Source organism: Montipora foliosa, chromosome 12 (assembly GCF_036669935.1).
Source record: "Montipora foliosa isolate CH-2021 chromosome 12, ASM3666993v2, whole genome shotgun sequence".
NCBI classification, from domain to species: Eukaryota; Metazoa; Cnidaria; class Anthozoa; order Scleractinia; family Acroporidae; genus Montipora; species Montipora foliosa.
Window position 1 is genome coordinate 16,662,743 of NC_090880.1, and position 20,000 is coordinate 16,682,742.

General features: G+C 39.1%; 2 protein-coding genes and 1 pseudogene across 2 annotated transcripts in view; 1 reads left to right on the top strand and 2 right to left on the bottom strand.

The window, feature by feature from the left end:
• The window catches only part of LOC137980240 (uncharacterized), a 1,154-nt pseudogene extending 583 nt beyond the window's left edge, over window positions 1-571 (bottom strand).
• Window positions 572-2,482: 1,911 nt separating this feature from the next.
• LOC137979650 (uncharacterized) lies at window positions 2,483-4,270 on the bottom strand. Its single transcript, XM_068826965.1, has 3 exons — window positions 4,135-4,270; window positions 3,640-3,708; window positions 2,483-3,328 (listed from the first exon to the last, which is right to left on the bottom strand). Exons 1-3 carry the CDS (start codon window positions 4,177-4,179, stop codon window positions 2,636-2,638), a joined length of 807 nt encoding a protein of 268 aa, XP_068683066.1. The 5' UTR covers window positions 4,180-4,270; the 3' UTR covers window positions 2,483-2,635.
• Window positions 4,271-7,610: 3,340 nt separating this feature from the next.
• The window catches only part of LOC137978416 (microtubule-associated proteins 1A/1B light chain 3C-like), a 12,938-nt gene continuing 548 nt past the window's right edge, over window positions 7,611-20,000 (top strand). Inside the window, exons 1-4 of the mRNA XM_068825333.1 lie at window positions 7,611-7,802; window positions 7,913-7,968; window positions 8,076-8,182; window positions 16,515-20,000. The exon at window positions 16,515-20,000 is cut by the window's right edge and continues 548 nt beyond it. Coding sequence (XP_068681434.1) covers window positions 7,748-7,802; window positions 7,913-7,968; window positions 8,076-8,182; window positions 16,515-16,677 — 381 coding nt within the window. The 5' untranslated portion in view covers window positions 7,611-7,747 and the 3' untranslated portion in view covers window positions 16,678-20,000. The remainder of the gene's footprint in view (window positions 7,803-7,912; window positions 7,969-8,075; window positions 8,183-16,514) is intronic.

The following is a 20,000-nucleotide window of genomic DNA, read 5'->3' on the forward strand; positions in this document are numbered from 1 at the left end:
TCGGGCTGCGGGTGTTTGCCCAGAATGCTACTTATTTTGTCAGATTGTAGTTTAGTGCCCCATCGCTTGATAGCGATGTCCGTAAGTTGCTGTTGCACCTTCGGTCCTTTCGTATCTTCGTCTTGCAGGGAGGCTACGAGTTCCTTAAGCAACTCGTCCTCGCCCGCAACATTCGTTTTATCGGGGGCTGTGGCGCGAACCGGTGGTTCGGCCAGTAGCTGTGCAACATCATTATCTGCGGCATGCACACTGATGGAATCGTCCTCTCTCCTTGATTTGCGCCTGGGCTCATTCTCGTCCTGCGAAGACTCATCAGAGGAGGGGGAAACGGTGGGCCGTCTTCTGCGTTCTTGGCCTGCGCCCGGTGGGCTTCGGCTCGAGGAGCTTGCATCGATATTTCCCGTGGGAAGGCTCGCACACACTTCAGTTAGAAGTTGTGTCATCGCGTGCCCATGTTTGTATTGAGCTGCCTCAGAGTTGACTCGATATTGGGTTCTCGACCCGGTGGGTCAGCATTTTGGTCCGGTGGACCCGCGGAAGAAGGCACAACATCAACTCCGTCGCTCGCCATAATGCGATACTGGATCAATTCGTTTCTCAGGTGTTCTGTTAGGATATGAACAGGCCAGGAACAGGCTAAGGTAGAGATAGCTGTTGTAGTAAAGCCAAATTCTTTTCCGTGCAGTAAACACACGTGTTGACTGACCGGATAGCAAACACTGCAATGACCATATAAGCATGCGCACTCCGTAGTGACTCGGACTGATGACGAGGTAGAATTTGGGCTTTTAGTTTCTGAATAAGCAAAGTTAAACGAAATTAATGTGTCACACTGAAGCTCCAGCACAGTACCCATCGCTTTGGTTGCTTCATTGCATGTTATAAATTCGGATCATCATGGAATTCTGTAGGCCTTTCGCTACCGGAAATGGCTACCTTTATTTGTTATTATTACAATTGTTTGGTCACAGAGGGAGGTCATAGGTATTGCTTAAAGGGGTGTAGTGCATTGACTTTAGCCAATGACATCACCGACTCGTAATTCTATTTTCCGTCCATTTGCTGCACAGAAAATTAAATTCTTCCCAGATTATAACTCGGATACCTTTCAGGTATTCCGAGTAAAAAATGTGACCCGCTTGAGAAAGAATAGTCAACAAATTTGAATTTTGTGTTTTCAATTAATATCATCAGGCATTTTCGTTACTAATCTGGGCCCAGTTGTTCAAAATCCACGATTAAATACCAACCAAAGGTTGAGTTCCTTTAACAATCTATTTTTTTACCACAATTCCTTGTAATCTCGCAATCTGATTGGCTAATTTGCCGCTGTCGATACCTTGCTCGAGTCTTGCAATGTGTCACGCAATTGTAATAGCCAATCAGGAACGCTTATTTTGGAAATAAAGCAATCAGATTGCGAACAAGAAACTTTTTTTTCAAAAAAGGCGTTGAATATTGTGGTTTTTAAAAAATGTTGATGACGAATATCGTTGCCGATAAGAGTACAGACAACGTTGAACCACGTTCGATTTGTTAATAATCAGGCTGAAGGAAATCAAAAAAGTCTAACTCAAAAAATGAAGGCCAAAAAAACGAGTGGAACACTTTCTGATCGGTAAATAAACTGAAACAAGAGAATCCTCTCTTGATTGAAAGAAAACTCTCCACTAATCCAGGATTTACTGAGCTAAATCAGGCTTTGCACCACTGGGCCCTAGTCTAATTCCCTGGCGGGCATACAACGTTTTTATGATGACTTATTAGCCGACTCAGCTGCTGACTGCAGAAGCTCATGACACTTGAAGGGTTTAATTAAAGGTCACGCAATTTTAGGCAATTTCAGCACTGATCGAATGGTCATAGAATTAACTAAAATATCAAAATAACTGTTCAAAACTATAGAAGAACTGTGACAAAACACAGGGAAGCCAAGAAGGGATATGGATGGACAAAACTGGAGAGGATTGAAATGGATTGAATTTGGGTAAATTTGAGTTTTAGAGCTCATAATTAACAATATTAAACAAAATTACCTAAAATAGCGTGACCTAGCCCCTTTAAGAAATTTTCTTATTTGAATGTTGAATGACTGCATTTTTGCACCACTGGGCCCTGGTCTAATTCCCTGACAGGCATACGACGTTTTTATGATGATCTATTAGCCGACTGCATGCAGAAGCTCATGATGTTGAAACGTTTAACTATGGCTCAGAGCTGGTCTTTTTTGACTTAAGAAATTTTCTTATTTGAATGTAACGTAGCTCGTGTATTTTCCCGCTCGTGCAGCATCGATCTTATTTTTGTCCATATTTAGGCATAAAATTGGTGTCTAAAATCCCCTGCCTGCTTTGTTCCAAGGGAAAGAGTTGCAAGTTACACGCTTCAATGTGTGGTCATACCGACTGCCAATCCTCTTTCACTCCTTGGTATTTTTTTGTCTTTGTTTGCAGGCGCTATTAATTGAAAGAAATTTAAGATCTTTCATGGTTTTAATCTTCTTTATTACCCTTTCTTAAAATTGTCAAATTGAAATTTCTGCAATCTTCTAGTCACAGTTCTAATTATAAATCAAGTCTAAATCAAGTTGTACGACTGTGACGTTCTCTGCCGATCCGATGCGACACGCGATAGTTCAAAGGTGAGCCCCAAACCACCACTGCGTGTTAGAATCGCCTCCTACTGTGCAGCGAAACTTGCTGTTTATGACGCCGTAAGACCCGAAGTTGTCTTCGGAGGAGACCGAACCAGATTTCGCCTTAAATTCGCAGGTGGTAAATGAACTGTCGGTATGTAGAAATCCTTCTCCAGCCTTTGACCCCTGCCAGAATGGAACCGTTTGCTGGATTCCAATGTGTCCCCGGATGTTGATGTATTCCACTCTCTTGCATAGGGTACTCCCACTGTAATCGATAATATTAAGGTCTTTAAACTTCCCGCGAACGTAGTCGGTGAAATCCACGCCGTGAGTTGGGTAACTGCATGTTGCTCGCCAGTGAGTGGAGTGACTCTGCAGGGATCTCATTCGAGCTAAACTCAGACGGTATAGCTTCCAGTTGTGGCTATTCTCGTTCACTGGAGCGTCGATCTTGAATGGTGTCCTCTGGAAAGCGGGCAATGAGCGATACTGGGTGCTCCAAGACATGACCAAGGTCCATGCTGTACCAGGTTCGGACTTCAGATCACAGTAAGCTGGGAAGCTGTTTCCTGCGATGTCATAAAGTTGGTAGATGCCACATTTTGAGGCCCCTTTTATAAGGTGATCCAGGCAGGATGTGGCACGGAAAACAACTGGCGTAATATTAGAAGACTTGGGACAATTATCTCCCTGGAACAGAAAAAAAAAAGGGTTATATTAAAACGATTGGCATTTCAAATGAGAACTGACAAAAATTCGATAATGGATAAACAGTTTCAGAAAGGCCCCAAATGTTTCGATCTAATTTCGATCTCCAAAAGGGTTATTCCTTTTCCTTTGTGGTAGGAAATCTTGCAGTAGTGTTGTATTGTTATCTCTAAAACTGTTAAACTATCAAGTTTCAGAATGGCCTATTGCAGTTTTACAAATAATCTTTTCGAATGAACCATTAAGATGTTTTTCTCTTTCTATGTGCATCTATCGTTTTTTATGTGTCTTACCTGGCAACCTGATGTAACAACTCGCTTGAATTTTTGTCCCTGATCACTTGCCGAAGCAATGCTAAGACTCTAAAAAAACAGAATACAGTTTCATTCAGACCCTTTATATTTGTTTAGTTAGCATGAGGTTACAAAATAATCAAAAGACCTTAATCTGTATATTCAAGTCGAGTTGAAAGAAAGTCACTCGACGAAAAATCTTTCGTTAAGTTGTTAGTCTGTCCTCGTACCACATGTATTAAAGCTGACCAACGTCTTATATATTAATGCCGACGAGAGAGCTATTAGTTAGATGTGTTTGGCTCTCGATTTTGCGTTTTGAGCGAACAGAGGAAACAGAATTCACAGATGCAACAATTAATTTTGCTTCCAGTTACTGGCGTCTTCCACTCCGGTTACGATCGTTTCAACTCAGTAGAAAGCTTGATGAGCAAACCTTAAATGTCGAGACTTATGTCATGAGTTAAATGTTGTGCTTGGGAATACGTAACTCACGAGAAAAATGATGCCGATAAAAGTCGCTGTGTTCTTAAATACCATGACGAATTTTCCGAATAGATCACTGACGGTAACACAATCGGTGTAGTGCTACTTCGAGTCTCGGGAGTGCCGAACCTTGAGTTCACAAGCAAAATGCTACAGATCACTTTGGCTGTACTTTACAACTTGTTGCCTATATCCAGAAAAGTATGGTAATTCAGAAATCTGAAACATGAAAAAACCTCTCACAGTACTTGTTGTGTTTTGAGTAAACAAAAAATGTTAGCTCTGTGACTGTTTGGCTGTCATTCCGGCGTGCGTAAAGAAAAGAAAGTAAATTTTTAAGCGTGAAAATTAAACAGTTCGATATTTTTATGAAACTAATGAAATTTTTCGCTGTTATTAAAAAAAAAAATCTCTAAGGAGCACCCCGCGCTCCGGAAAGCTCGGCCAATGAAAACAGTGATCATGTCGCTCAATGCTTTGATGGGTTATAACTCCGGATCGATGGTGATCGATAGATTTTCAGTCAAATTACTTTAAGTGTACCTTAAGTGTACTCCTCAAACATTTGAAAAGACTAGAGATGTGCTGACAGGAAATGGTATTTGTTTACCCACGAAACACGTTAAGAGCGCTCAGGAGCTCGTTCAACATGTGTCGGTGCGTTCCGAATCGAATTAGAATTTGGCAGTGTTGGTTGGTTTTTGAGGAGAGCGGAAAACCGGAGTACCCGGAGAAAAACCTCTCGTAGCAAGGAGAAAACCGACAACAAACTAAATCCACATACGACACCGGGATCGGGAATCGAATCCGAGCCACATATTTTTGTGGAAGGCGAGTGTTCTCACCACTGCGCCACCCCAGCAAGGGGTCAGTATGTTATAATGAGCTAAATAAAGAATTTGATTGATTGATTGATTAATTGATTGCATACATACTATGTAACCGTTCGTGGCAGCGATTGTGTAACGTAATAGAGAAATTTATTATATGGACGGGAATGTTTTACCGGGAACTCAAACTTGTAGAATCAACACGACCACTCTAACTACATCCGGAACCGAGTAGCGTATTTTTCATATGTAACACGATTGGTCATATTGAGAAACGACGTCATGATTTCCGCCTGTTTTTTCCCCTTTTTTTGTCTGTAGCCTGCTTTTTGTTGGCGATATAATAAAAAGAAAATTACACGTTAACTCGAAGGCATGAATTTTATGTTCTCGTGGCAAGAACAATAATAGGAAGCTTAAGCACGCATGTTTTTGAGACGCGGACGGCAACCGGAAGTGAGCTGTTTTCCCTTTTAACTTGTCTTCACACAACCACATTTACATTGCCAAGTATCTTTTCTCCATTAGAGACGATTCGTATAACAACCTGGGAGACACCAGTGTCCTGGCACGCGAGATGTTGTCTTCCGGTTACTGTCCGCGTCTTAAAAACGCGCGTGCTTAAGCACCCTATCTCACGAGCGAGCGCAACAAACGAGGGAGATCAGTTGTTCTTTCAACTCAAATATAAACTTCATGTCTTCTCGCCACCGCGTAATATCCGCTATTTAGTATATACCACACAAGTGAATAGTGCTTTTAGCGCGCGGCGATTGGCTAGCCCGGAGGTGATTATCCACGTACTATTCACCTCCACTTCGGTGAATAATTGTTAATTATCGTCGGCAGAGTGATGTCCAGCGCCGGCAAATGTGAAACGGCAGTAGGAGCTGGAAAGTTCTCTTATTCCAAGTTTCCTTGCTCCTTTTGAAGACTTGCTAGAAATCTGGAGTTAACGGAAATAAATGATCTAATATCGAACTATTTTGGACAATGCGCGTACTCTCAGTCCGATGTTAGCCCTTTGGCGTAAACGGAATGCTACATTTCTCTAGTATCTTCTCGAATCCAGGCGGGATCTCCAACGGCAACTACTCTGATTTAATCGGTTTTCAATAAATTTTCCTTCAAATGTTCCTGTTTACAAGCAGGTAGGGTAATCCACCCTAATGTGTGAGTCTTTGCTGACGTCATTGTTTACATTTCGTTTTATCAGTAGCATACTAGTTTGCTCACACAATCATTATGCTATTTACAAATTGACTTCAAAAGTTAAGAAGAACTTGGTAGACTTAGTTAAATCTTCTTGCCTTGCGATGCCAGGGGCATAGCCAGGATTGTTCAAATTAAGGGGGGCTCACACTGTGTCGAACATATGGTACTCACCAGATGGTGGTGTTTTCGCCACCTGAATATTGAAGGTTGTTTGCTTTAAAAAAGGCTTACAAAGGGGGGGGGGGGGGTGGGTGGGTGGGTCACGGGCACCCCAGGACCCCTCCCTAGTTACACCATTGCTTGCTGATTAGAAGACAATGAGGCAAGAAATGTAAACAGGGATTCCTCGAAAGTATACAGGCCGGGGGATGTCTTAATTAAAGCTATGAATTTCAATTCCGGCTTAAAGAACAGAAAAGTAACAAGTCTAATAGGCAATTGGTGAATAAAATCTCCATCTTAGTCACCAGAAACTGTCCACGTGATTGTTTCCAAAGGCAGCTGGATTTGAATCCTGGGTGAAAGAGTTCCCTTTTTTTTGAGCTTTTGCGTCATTACTTAAAAGAAATCTAACGAGGCCTCCTCCCAAGACCACCCAACACTATGATTCTCAGGAAGCCTTGTAACCTGCGATCAAGCGTACTTTTCCTTAGACATGGTGCGTCTTGTCTTAAGAAAAGTACGCTTGATCGCAGGTAAGAAGCCTTGCAAGTAACCAGACCTGTCTCAACAAGAAACGGTCGAGTGAGGCTTGGGAATGGGGAGACTCTCCCCACTTTCCAATTCTCTCGATTGCGTGACAGAACAAAGCGTCTGAAGAGACTCTTTGTAGTCTAAAATATCCGTTAGCCTTTTCTCTCGATTTCGTGAGAAGCCACGACTAGAAAAGCGCGAGGCTCAACTTACCAAGATGGGAATGCTAGCACTTTATATCCGATTACTGTTTCTTTCGATTGCCGGACAACACACAATTTGACTCAGACAGCGCGCGGTTCACCAGATAGCTGTCCATGGTTATAAGGGGAGGGCACGTAATTGCAAAATTTACCCCTTTAAAAGTCGTCTTTAGACATGAACAAGTGAGTTAAAATTGTTTTTCCCCGGTTGACTCAAGGCGCCATGAAGCTGCATTGACCGTAAGACCTGGGACCCGTTTCTCGAAAGTCCCGATAATTTTTTGGGCCCGAAAAGCCATTTGTGAAACTGCCAACCGCTTGTTTTGGAAAGCCGATCTTTTAACATGTTCTAAAAGTAACAGACAGAAAAATTACCGTGAAGTTTGACGAGTTTTAAAATCCTCTCCGTTCTTGAGATACAAAGAGAATTGTGACACCCGAATATGGCCCGTAAAGTTTCGGGACTTCCGAGAAACGGGCCCCTGGTCAGGGAACTGGGTCTGAGTCCTTTTGTCGGTATTTGATTGGTCGTCGTCATGTTCCAAGACAGGATCAGCGGCGTTGATCAGCCGAACTTGCGAAATCGTCATTAAATTTCATTAAATGAAGACCGTTCCTGTTCCACCGAGTTGATCTGATTTGTAATACCTTGAGGGAGAATAAAATATCATCTTTACGAACATGGGGGACAACGAAGGGAAGTCCGCAAAGCCGTTCAAACAGCGCAAAAGTTTTGGTAAGTTGCCCAACAGATTTGCATGTTGAACTTGATTGTTTATACGTCGTTTTCTGGCGAGCACGTTTTGTTCCTAATCGAGATCATTGCTCTTTTCGTGAATTTGACAGTCAGTAGAAGAGATGAAGTGGCTGGAATCAGAGCAAAGTTTCCCTCCAAAATACCTGTGAGTTAATGTTAAATTTGAGTTGTTACATTCGACTATTTTTGAAGGCATGGTCTAGAGCTTTTACTGATCAGTGCAAAACTTTCTGTATACCTCTTTTTCTTCAGGTAATAGTCGAAAGATACCACAAAGAAAAAGATCTTCCTTTGCTCGACAAGACGAAATTTCTTGTCCCTCAGGAACTGACTATGAGTCAATTCGTCACCATAATAAGGTTTGTGGTGAAAATAAAACTATTGTTTAGAACATCACTGTTAGCAACTCGCCGAAGCATATTCTGTAGTGCACGTTCTTAATTGTAACATGTTTCGTACATGTTCTATAGAATTATACTTATATGATCTCGCTTTTAGACCATAACAGGAAAAATGCAGATTAAGTTAACAGAAATATTAGTTATTATACTGGTTTGCCATTTCTAGTAGCAGTTTATTATGGCAATCTGCATGGGTTTCTCAAAATCTCGTGCGAACTAAGTTCAGTGATAATTGTGGGGTCAAAATGTCAAGAGAAATAATTCCCTTATTTAATGTTGGCAGTAAGTGAGATGCTGGGTTAGGTCTTGAAGATGTTAAAACAACAGCATGTTGAAGCACAGAAAGGCTTGCCTGGTTTGCAGAATCTAATAATAGGATATTTTCACTGACAAAAATGACAAAATCAGTTTCCCTTTTTTCGTGCTTTTTGTTCTTTTTGTGTCTTTAAGATACCATGAGTTATATTCCTAAATAGGTTACACTGTAAATTATTCATGAAACACAGTATTTGTGTTAGTATTTTAATTGTGATGACTTTGTATTTTAAAAGTTTGAAGCTTTTATTGCAAAGCACAAGTTCTTTATTAATATTTAATGGTAATTGAAGCGAGTGGAGTGCAATTTGGTCTGAAATCATACGTGTGATTTCAAAATCAAGAAATCGCAAGTATGATTTCAGACCAAAATTGCACGACACCAGAGTTAATAGTTCAATTACGACTTTATTACATCCATTTAGAAATGACAAACAATAATTGTTTTAACCATTGTTTTGCAACTTTTGTTCCCATCTGGATCAATAAAATATTGGTACTGACTAAAACCCTGTATTTTAGTGATTAAATGATCATATTTTAGTGATTAAATAATAATTATTTTAAAATCGCTAAAATACAGGGTTTTAGTCAGTACCAATATTTTATTGATCCAGTTGGGAGCAAAAGTTGCAACACAATGGTTAAATTTTCCTGCAATTTTAATGGTTACCTTAAAAAAGCCTTGAAATCTGATTGGTTGTTTTGTTTTAGTGTTCCATTCTCATTGGCTAAGGAAATGGTGTGATTTAGAGCAAATAAATTGTGCGATTTGGTAATAAATTGCACTGGTGGGAGCCAGTTAGATTGCAAGGATCACCAGTGATTTCTAAATGGATGGAATAAATAAATAAATAAATAAATAAATAAATAAATAAATAAATTGAAGTAAACTATTATTGAATGAAATGTTTGTTTTTGATGAATGTTGAAAGCTAAAGTACATGACATGTATGATCTGCTCCAGGAATCTAAGCCTCGACACACTCAAAACCATCTTTCCTATGATTTAATTGGAGCTGATTTTGTTTGATTTGATTCTTGTACATTGTACCCGGCTAGTCCCATAGCACTAAATACTGTTGCCACTTAAATAAACATGGCATCAGACTGACAGTATGCGGTGATGCAGATCCACATAATTCCCTAGAATCCGCATCCGCCGCATAATCACAATATTTTCCGCATAAAACTGAAGAAATGCCTGATAATTAATTAGTGATAAAGCAGCTACTTACCATCTTCACAAACACAAAAGCCAAAGAGATTGACTACTTTGAAACGCTTTTTTTTCCTGAACATTGAAGAAAACACTCGGTTTCATTCGCAAGATGAAAGTTCGTAAGCAGTTTCCACACATTTTTCGGGAATGAGCCTGGACTCTAGTTAAACCATTTTCATAACATACGCTAGGCTGGAACTCAACAAGGTATGAAAATTTAGCCACAAGTTATAGTCGCAAATTAAAGTGTATTATTTGTACAAGTAGGGACAATCATTACGATGAAGTTGTACAAAACAAAATAGGAACCCGCAATACATATGTGTAAAAAACCGCTCAAAATGGTGAATGATCGAGGGAATGGATCGTGGTTCAGCCACATCACAATTTTGCTCCATATCTCCAAATTGAAGCAAAATAATATTCATGACAAGAAACAAAATAATTTTTTATTGCTTTATTTCTTTTAGCAAAAGTTTTGGCAAAAATGCCGATTACTAACCCTTTTATTTTAACGGTGAAAGCTGGTCGCAAATTGGTGACTCTTCCAGATATCTTAATCGCAAAGGGAGAAAATTCAGTTGTAAATACGACTGTAATAGTCGCAATTTCGAGTCTTAATTTACCATAATCATGTAAATACATTAAAGAGGCCTAATTATTAGTGCTATAAATTGTTTAAATTTCCGCATAATCCGGTGTAATTTCTGCATAATCAGCGCATGTTTACACATAATATGGCCAAAAATTTCCACATAATCTTCAGAAGCCCTGAATGAAGTACTGTACATTATTATTGTGATCTTGGTGGAAAGCCAACTGCTCTCACCACTGAACTTTTCCTACTCCCGGTTGGGCAGTTACGGTAGAATTCTGCAAGTAACGGCCCTTGTTACTTCCGGATTTAACATGCCTAAGGGGTCGCTCCTTTCGGTAGCCGTCTCACACAGAAAGTAAACTTTTCAATAGGATTGAGTCAAGTTAAAAATAAACTAAGGATCACAAAGTTTCTGGCTTTGCTTAGTCCACTTGTTCCATCTGCATGACACACTACGCATTATGCCTATAAATAGTTGGTTTTTAGTTCAGGGAAACTGAGACAATATTTGCCATATACCTTACAGTATCGTATTAGAGTTTTTTTGCACATTCCAGTTGCTGTACTCCAGGAGACAATAATCATTGTTTCATATTTTGCTGTAGTTTTGTTCTTCAATCAATCAATCCTCAAGTACGGTGTATTTGTGCTTACCTACCACATTGTTATTTTAAGTTACATTATTGAAGAAGCTGCTTGAGGCGTTACTTTCAGGGGTGCCATTACTTGCGGGATTTAACAGAAGCGTTAAAAATTTAAGTAAACATAACAGGGGGATTGGGGGGGGGGGGGGGTTACTTTTGGAATTCTTCACAAGTCCTTATGTAAACACTATCAAGCTCTGGACGCCTCATCTTTGTATGAAAAGTTCTATTAAAAATTTGATGTGTCCATGCTGAAGAATGTAATTTGAAATCATTTTTTGTTTTGACTGAAGGGAATAAGAGGCATACTGTAGATCAGTAGACTTTTCAAAAGGTTCCTTTTAAACATATGTAATAAGGCAGAATCCTCAAATATATGTACATTTACAGTACTTGTAAGCAATTTGTTTGTTTTTTTTAACTCCGGACAAAATAAAATAAACAAGAATAGAATTTCTTAATTTTCTCATGCCGTTGGCTGAAATAGTCAGAAAACTTTATTTTCCAAATCCTATGAGTGGCATTAGCGGTGCATCTGCATGCAGTTTTAACCATTCAGACTCAGACTCAGACCGCACGTTATATGGAATCTTCGTTATAATAATAATAATAATAATTATTATTATTATTATGGGTAGTGGGTGGTTGGGTGACACACAAAAATAAGTTCGTGATGCTAATCCACCTTCCGTCACATTTACAACTTTAGCGTAAGACCTTACTTGATTTCTGTCAGTTATTAGTTTGCCCTCTTGCATGTACTGTACTAATACTAATACTAAACTGTAATACTAGTGTATTGCTAGCGAGGATTAACTAACCACGGTTCTAAACAACTCCATTTATTACACCAGCTTTCTGTCAGTCGCTGTACTTTTCACAAGGGAGGTTGAATAGGGTTCAAAATCTAAATTACAGCAAATCGCGTTAGTGATATGAAAAACAGTTATCCCTTATAATCAAGCAAAGATATTTACCCAGTGGTATCTCACAGTTTCTCTCAATTCCTCTTACTAGCAAGTGACTTAAGTTGCGTAATCATGTCTATGACGTCACCTAACAAATTCTAATCACGGATTGTTGGCGATACACTCCCCCGCCAAAAAAAAGGTTACAGTAATCATAGTAAATAGTATCTGAGAGTTCACTTAGAAGTTAATTTTGTTTTCATCAATCGGTATAAGTAATACAAGTCTCTGTACAGGACGTTGAACAGTGACATATCCTTTGCCTTGGTATTGCTTCATAGGTTCGTTTACGGTGAGATTCTTGTATTGCACGTCTACTCTTCGCACTTTCCCATCTGCACCTGGGTAAACATTTGACACTTTTCCAAGCTTCCAGTTTCCTCTCACTAAGTTGGAATCTTGTATCATAACTACGTCTCCGATTTTCAAATTTCGGTGAGATGTGTGCCATTTTTGCCTTAATATCAAGCTTGGGAAGTAGTTCGAGTTCCATTTTTTCCAGAATGTATGAACAATTGTCTGGACGAACGTGAAACGTTTTTGGGTGTTCGCGTTTTCATCAAATGGGCCATTTGGTATCCTGCTTGTGGCTCTGCCTAACAGTAAGTCATTTGGGCATAAATATGCTCCGTCCTCAGGGGATGTTGGGTGTCGCCCTATTGGTCTTTCATTCAGCAAGTTGGCAATCTCGAACAAAACTGTTTGCAATTCAGAGAAGGTTAAAGCATTTTCACCAACCGAGAATTCAATTGCTCGCTTGACCGATCTTATAAGAGCTTCAGTTACTCCATTTTGCCATGGGGCATCTGCTGGGGTGAAGATCCATTGCAATCCTTTCATGACGCCATATTCCTTAATTTTCTTCCAATCCCATGTTTTTGTTATAGCGGTTAGTTCCTTACTTGCTGCAATTAGTTGAGTACCGTTGTCAGACAATAGCTTGGATGGATATCCGTTTAGGGACACAAATCTTCTGAGTACCATCAGAAATTTGTCTGTACTATAATCTGCTGCCAGATCCAGATAAACAGCTCTTGTTCCGAGACAATTAAATATTACTCCATAAGCTTTAGAGAACGTTCTCTTCTTTACCTCGTCCCGAATTTTAAAGGGACCAAAAAGATCAATTCCTGTACTGTACCATGGCGGTGCTGGCTTCAATCTGTCTTCAGGTATTTGGCCCATCACTTGCTGACTTGTTTTCTTAGCAAGTTTTTTGCAGATAACGCATCTGAACTTAATCGATTTTACCAACTTAAGGAGTTTGGGTATCCAATATTTGGTGCGCACTTTGCTGGCAGTAGTTAGAATGCCATGATGTCCTCTTGCATGAGTTTGTGCTACATAGAGATGTGAGAACGGATGATCATATGGTAGTAATATAACTTCGTTGTCACCGTAATTTGTTTGTAACTTTGCAGTACGACTGCTTACTACATAGATGCCGTCTTTGCGTGTGATAGGACACAAACGGTTGTACTTGCCATTTTCAATATCATTTCTCATGTTCTGCTGAATCTCTTTGATCCAGAAAATCTCTGACTTTTTAATATCTTCAGGTGTCAGTTCTTGCGTTGCGCTTTTAAATGACGGTTTGGGAAATTTGCTGTAAAATTTCAAAATTCTTGCAGTGACACGTAGTAGTTTGCCGTAACTCGAATATTTGGCGATGTCAATTCGTAACGCTAGGGTATCATGAGTTCCTTCTATCTTCGTTACCATTGTAGTCCGGATTACTTCGGATAGTTTTGGCTCCAAGTAATCACGAGTGATTGGCCACTTGTCTTCTGTTTGTTTAAGAAAATCGGGACCCTTTTGCCATGTGCTTTCAAGTCCAATGTCATCGGGCTTCCTGCCTCTTGTCAAACAGTCAGCTATGTTATATTTACTCTCTACCCAATACCAGTTTTCAGGGTTTGTTCCTTCCTGTATTTCACCTATTCTAGTGGCGGCGAACGTGTTGAACCCGTATGAGCTTTTCTGTATCATGGCATGTACAATCTGAGAATCTACGATGTGGTAGATCTTTTCAAAGCGATATCTACATTCCTTTTCTATGAACACTTTTAGGCGTTTGTTCAGTACCGCTCCACACAGTTCTATACGGTCAATGGACATCTTTTTTATTGGTGCAAGACGATTTTTGGACAGTATTAAATTGCTCTCAAATTGGTTATTCTTTCTTTGCCACCGTACATATGCACATGCAGCGTATGCGTCTTTGGATGCGTCACTAAACACAACGAGAATGGGGTCGCCAATAGCATCCATTGGTTTAAGGCATCTCGTAAATCTGATTTGATTCATGTCTTTCAAATCTTTGAAGAAAATAGACCAATTCTGTTGGTTTTCCTCGGGTATAGGGTCGTCCCAGTCAAGTTTCGGTTCAGTTCCCCACAAACGGCGTAAAAGAATTTTGGCCCTTACTGTAAATGGTCCTGCCAACCCTAGGGGATCATACACGCTGTTGATCTGTGACAAGATTATACGCTTTGTGAGCTGTTGGGGATCTTGGGTGGGGACGATATCGCTCGTAGACCTTGAAGTATGTATTCGCTTGGTAGTAAAGTTAACCTTGACTTCGAAACACAGTTGATCTTCTGATTGACTCCATTTAACTCCAAGTATCTTTTCTGTTTGTTCCTCGATCGGTATATTTGTTTTTTCTTGTCTGTCAGTATCGCTTGAGAACATCCACTCTTTGACTTCAAATCCTCCTTTAATAATAGCCTTCTCGATATCTTGAGTCAGTTTAATAGCTTGTTTGCGATCGTCCGTACTTTCGATTATGTCGTCCATGTACGTATTTCTTTGTATTATATCTGCTGCTTCTGGGTATTTCTCTCTTGACATCTCTGCGGTTTTTCTCAGAGCAACGGTTGCAATTGTAGCTGACGGCTTGTCACCGAATGAAACTCTGAGCATTATGTATGTGTCGGGTTCTCTTGTACTATCCATATCCCTCCACAGAAATCGGTGGGTGTGCTGATCTAACTCTGTCATCTTCACAGTGTGGTACATCTTTTTAATATCACCAATGAAGGCTACTTTATTCTCTCGGAAACGTATAAGGACTCCCAATAAGTTATTGAGTAGGTCAGGACCTTTAGCCCAATACTCATTCAAGATATGACCCATGTAATTGGCGCTGCTATTGAACACTATGCGCACTGGGGTAGATTTGGAATCAGGCTTGAGAACTTCATGATGTCCGATATAATGCACCGGTCCTTTGTAGAGTGTTAGTTCCTTTTTGGAGAGTTTCCTGAGACCTCAGAGACTCTTAGGGAGGTTGAATAGGGTTCAAAATCTAAATTACAGCAAATCGCGTTAGTGATATGAAAAACAGTTATCCCTTATAATCAAGCAAAGATATTTACCCAGTGGTATCTCACAGTTTCTCTCAATTCCTCTTACTAGCAAGTGACTTAAGTTGCGTAATCATGTCTATGACGTCACCTAACAAATTCTAATCACGGATTGTTGGCGATACACTCCCCCGCCAAAAAAAAGGTTACAGTAATCATAGTAAATAGTATCTGAGAGTTCACTTAGAAGTTAATTTTGTTTTCATCAATCGGTATAAGTAATACAAGTCTCTGTACAGGACGTTGAACAGTGACATATCCTTTGCCTTGGTATTGCTTCATAGGTTCGTTTACGGTGAGATTCTTGTATTGCACGTCTACTCTTCGCACTTTCCCATCTGCACCTGGGTAAACATTTGACACTTTTCCAAGCTTCCAGTTTCCTCTCACTAAGTTGGAATCTTGTATCATAACTACGTCTCCGATTTTCAAATTTCGGTGAGATGTGTGCCATTTTTGCCTTAATATCAAGCTTGGGAAGTAGTTCGAGTTCCATTTTTTCCAGAATGTATGAACAATTGTCTGGACGAACGTGAAACGTTTTTGGGTGTTCGCGTTTTCATCAAATGGGCCATTTGGTATCCTGCTTGTGGCTCTGCCTAACAGTAAGTCATTTGGGCATAAATATGCTCCGTCCTCAGGGGATGTTGGGTGTCGCCCTATTGAAACAAACAGCAAACAGCAAACAGTGGTAATAACTTGATGGAAAGAGATAAGATATATTCATATTCCATCCATGTTCATGAAATAAGCCAAATCTGAGGAAAATGTCACATGATGGTTGTACATACAGGCCTTTCTCTCTTAATCCTCATCGTGCTAGGTAGCAAGCACATAAGGCCATACATTGTATGTGCAGGCCTTTACAGAATGATGTAGTTTTATTTTACAGGGACGACCAAATACTTCATAAAACTGAGTTACGGTAATTGTCAGCTGGTGTAATTGAGTAGAGTATACACCGTGAACTGTCTGTGGTCATTGTCAAAATGAATTTTCATCTTAGGTTTGAAAGAATCTGTCTTGAATCACTTCAATTAAGCTGGGAAAAAAAGTAGACACCTTTTCTGAGTGAAGTACCCCATGCTTTTCATTGGCATTCAGAATTTATTCAAACCTCTGAACAGTGATTGTAATTTTTCATTTAGACAGACATCTTTTACTTTTCTTTGCAGAAATCGCATGTCTTTATCATCAACACAAGCCTTTTACCTTATAGTGAACAACAAAAGTTTAGCGAGCATGTCAATGACTATGGCTGAGGTTTACAAAGAGGAGAAAGATGAAGATGGATTTCTTTATATGGTTTACGCTTCCCAAGAAATGTTTGGCTTATGACTTAACATCCTTATATGACAAGTAATAATTATTTGCCATGACTGTGTCCATCCAGTTTTATTCTACCTACAAGATCTTATTAACACAGTTGAATTTGGGCTCTTATGTGTGAGTTAGCAGTGCCTTGGAGAGAAAAATTGACATAAAGTACATTTGTCATAAAATCTTGAGGACTGGTACACATCTTTTAAGGACATCAAATTAACGGCATAATTTATGAACAGTGTACCTTTCAGAGGTATTATTTAGAAAATCAGCTTTAATTATAATAATAATAATTAGTATTTTTTATTTGTCATATTGGTGAGTGTTTCATGTGGGATTTAACTGGGTTGATGGCACAATCCAGAACGTTAAAAGTGCTCAGTGTTATTGTAAGTGAGTTCTTTTTACAGCCAAAACTGCTCAAGCGTTCCTCTGACGAGCGGATAAATATAAAGTTCATTAAATTGCAAATTTTATTTCAGGAATCATATCAATAATCTTGTCGTCGTATGAATAATGCAAAATTCAAATCAAGCCTCAGTTCAAAACGCGAATTTTGATTGGATTATTGCTCGCTTCCAGTGCCAGACTGGCGTGATAAATTTACAGGTGTACCAATTTGCATAATCTGTCAAAGTCGTAACAAGTGTAATTTGCCTTTCTTTTAAAATTCATTTCTCTGTCCAATCTTTGGAATTCAAAAAACACAGTGTCTCAAGTTTGAGGACACTGGTACGATTACTGCAAGGTAATATTGCTAGAGTGAAATGACCGTTGTTTGACAGATTATTACACATTATGCAAATCAGTAAACCTGTGAACTTCTCACGTCGGTCTGGCACCGGAAGCCAGCAATATGCGAATCAAAATTCGAGTTTTGAACTGAGGCTTGATTTGAATTTTGCATTATTCATCCGACGAACAGATTATTGAAATGATTACTGAAATCAAATTTGCAATAATGAACTCATTAATCCCCTCATCAGAGGAAGGCTTGAGTTGTTTTGACTGTAAGTGGCTGGAAAAGTCTGACTTTATCAACTCGGATTGGCCAACTTGAAGTAAGATACTGCCATGAGATATTTTCCCTTAGCAAGACTAAGCAAGCCGTAGTTTTAATCCATTGCCTCCAGGGAGTGAGACTTTACAGATTTTGGCAGACAATTTTACATGTCAACTGGGGCATCTTGGGATGCCTGTGGAGTGAATGGGTTAACCACTTTTGCAATACCTCGGTGAACATGTTGGTCAGGCAAACAATCCAAATATTAAATCAATTCATTCTTTGCTTTTTTTGGAATTTTTTTGCTTTCTTTGTGAAATCATTATCTTTCCAAATTTATGATACACAGTGCCATAGTTTTATAGCATAAAGTGCAAAAAACAAACAAACAAACAAAACAATCAAATTGACAGGGCTAGTCAATACAGAATACTTTACGAAGGTCATCAACAGCTACTTTTTCAGTTTTCATACTTTTCCAGACTGCAATTTACAGGGAAGCAAAGGAAAAAGGTCTGATCAGAAGCTATTGTCTATTTCATACTGTAGCATATTCTCTTCTTACATATGTCACTCTGTTGTCAGACTAACTGCAGCCAAGGGATGCTTGACTTTTCTTTGTTTTATTCATCTAAGTGATTTTGATGTCACTTTTCCATGGGTAACTTGACAAAAGCCCGATAATGTGAGATATGTCCAGGTTTGACCCTAATTAGATGCACCCAAATTTCAATAAGCGTCACGAAGTGTCCCCTTGCTCTTCCAGCCAACTTCAACATCACTTGTGTCTCAGAATACAGACAATTTATGTCACAAAGTGTCCCCCATATGCTGCTCTTTAAGTGAAGCTTAACTGCTGCATTTACCCAAAGCTAAAAATAACGCTAACCTTTACCCTTACCTTATTGTTGAAAATAGGTAGCAAATGCTTAGACTTAAAGGGACACTTTGTGTTGGATGTCAAAATTGGGCATGCATCTAATTAGGGTCAAACCTGGACATAAGGGTAATGTGGCCAAAAAGATTAATTTTACACAGTTTTAGAATACATTTGACAACTTTTGGCTTTCTGTATTCTGTGTGTATAAACCTTGGCAGGAATTCGCAAATCACACCTACGGAATAACAAGTGTTCTGCAGGTCAGAACAATGTGTCATTTGTCAAGCTGAGATTTGCTACTGCCAATGTTGATACTTCTTGAAATCCTCACATAGATCTGATTCTCTTTTCTATATTGGTATCTGTGCTCTTGAATGATGTGCTGTGGTGATGGACACTATTGATTTATTATGGAACCTCAGTGTAAAATAATTGAGTACATTTTCGTCAGCACCTACCCAATGTAGTGAAGTGAAATCCATTGTGATTGTTCACTCTACTTAATTATTGATCTATAAAGATTGTTTGTTTTTGGCCATCTCAGATGGAGGTAATTTGTTAGATTTTAATTGCTGTTCCATCAAGCTACTTGGATATATATATATTTTTAATACAACGAATTAAAATAATTCCTGTCATTATTTTACACACATATAATAGATTATGTATTCGAGTAGATGTTAAATGTAGCTGTTCATACAGTATGTGCATTGCACATTATTAACATGGGCTGGGTGGGTAGGGTAAGTTGTCCTCCACTCACAATAATGGTACATGCAGCTTAAGCCATGTGGGGTTTTTACTATTAAATTTTGCTATGGTAGAAACTTTTTTGTCTCCAGTTAGTTCATATGGTAAGCAAAAGCTCCCAAATGGGAAATGATGTGTTCCTTTTGCCAATTATCCTCTCAAGTTTATTTAAGGGGAAGTTAGGAAGGCAGTTACAGTGCAGCTGAGGGAAAGCAAAGTAGAAAATGCATTTTCCTTGTGGAAATTTTGTATGGAAATTTTAGTATTACATGAGCTTCTCTGAGTTAAAAACTCTTCGGTTTCCCATACAGAGCTAGACTTTAGAATCCAATCGAAATTTGTGGGTTGTTTTGGTAAATGGGAAAGTATCATTACACAACTAAATGGGAGTATTTAGGATAGTCAAAAATTGATCATTTGCAATTTGTGCTTACACATTCATAGTAGGGGTGAAGTATGTATGACTAAGAATTTGTAGTTAATTCTTAAATTAAATTTCTTGTGACATTAAAAGTTAAGTTATCAAAACTGTTATGTCCAGAAATTTAAGTAATTCGATTCACGCCCAATTTTGATGGTGTTGTTTAGGTTGGGTAAATCCAGCTGTTTTTCCTTATTTGAGGAACAGAGTGTTGAGGAAATTCTGTGACAATGATTGTCTGTATACCTAGTGATGTTGTGGAAAAGAGCAAGGTGACAGCTTTT

Coding starts and splice junctions, on each gene's coding strand:
- LOC137979650 (XM_068826965.1), bottom strand. CDS start 4,179: ATGGTATTTAAGAACACAGCGACTTTTATCGGCATCATTTTTCTC. Junction 3,709..4,134: donor TTATCGGCATCATTTTTCTC/GTGAGTTACGTA, acceptor CTGTTTTTTTAG/AGTCTTAGCATTGCTTCGGC. Junction 3,329..3,639: donor TTGTTACATCAGGTTGCCAG/GTAAGACACATA, acceptor TTTCTGTTCCAG/GGAGATAATTGTCCCAAGTC.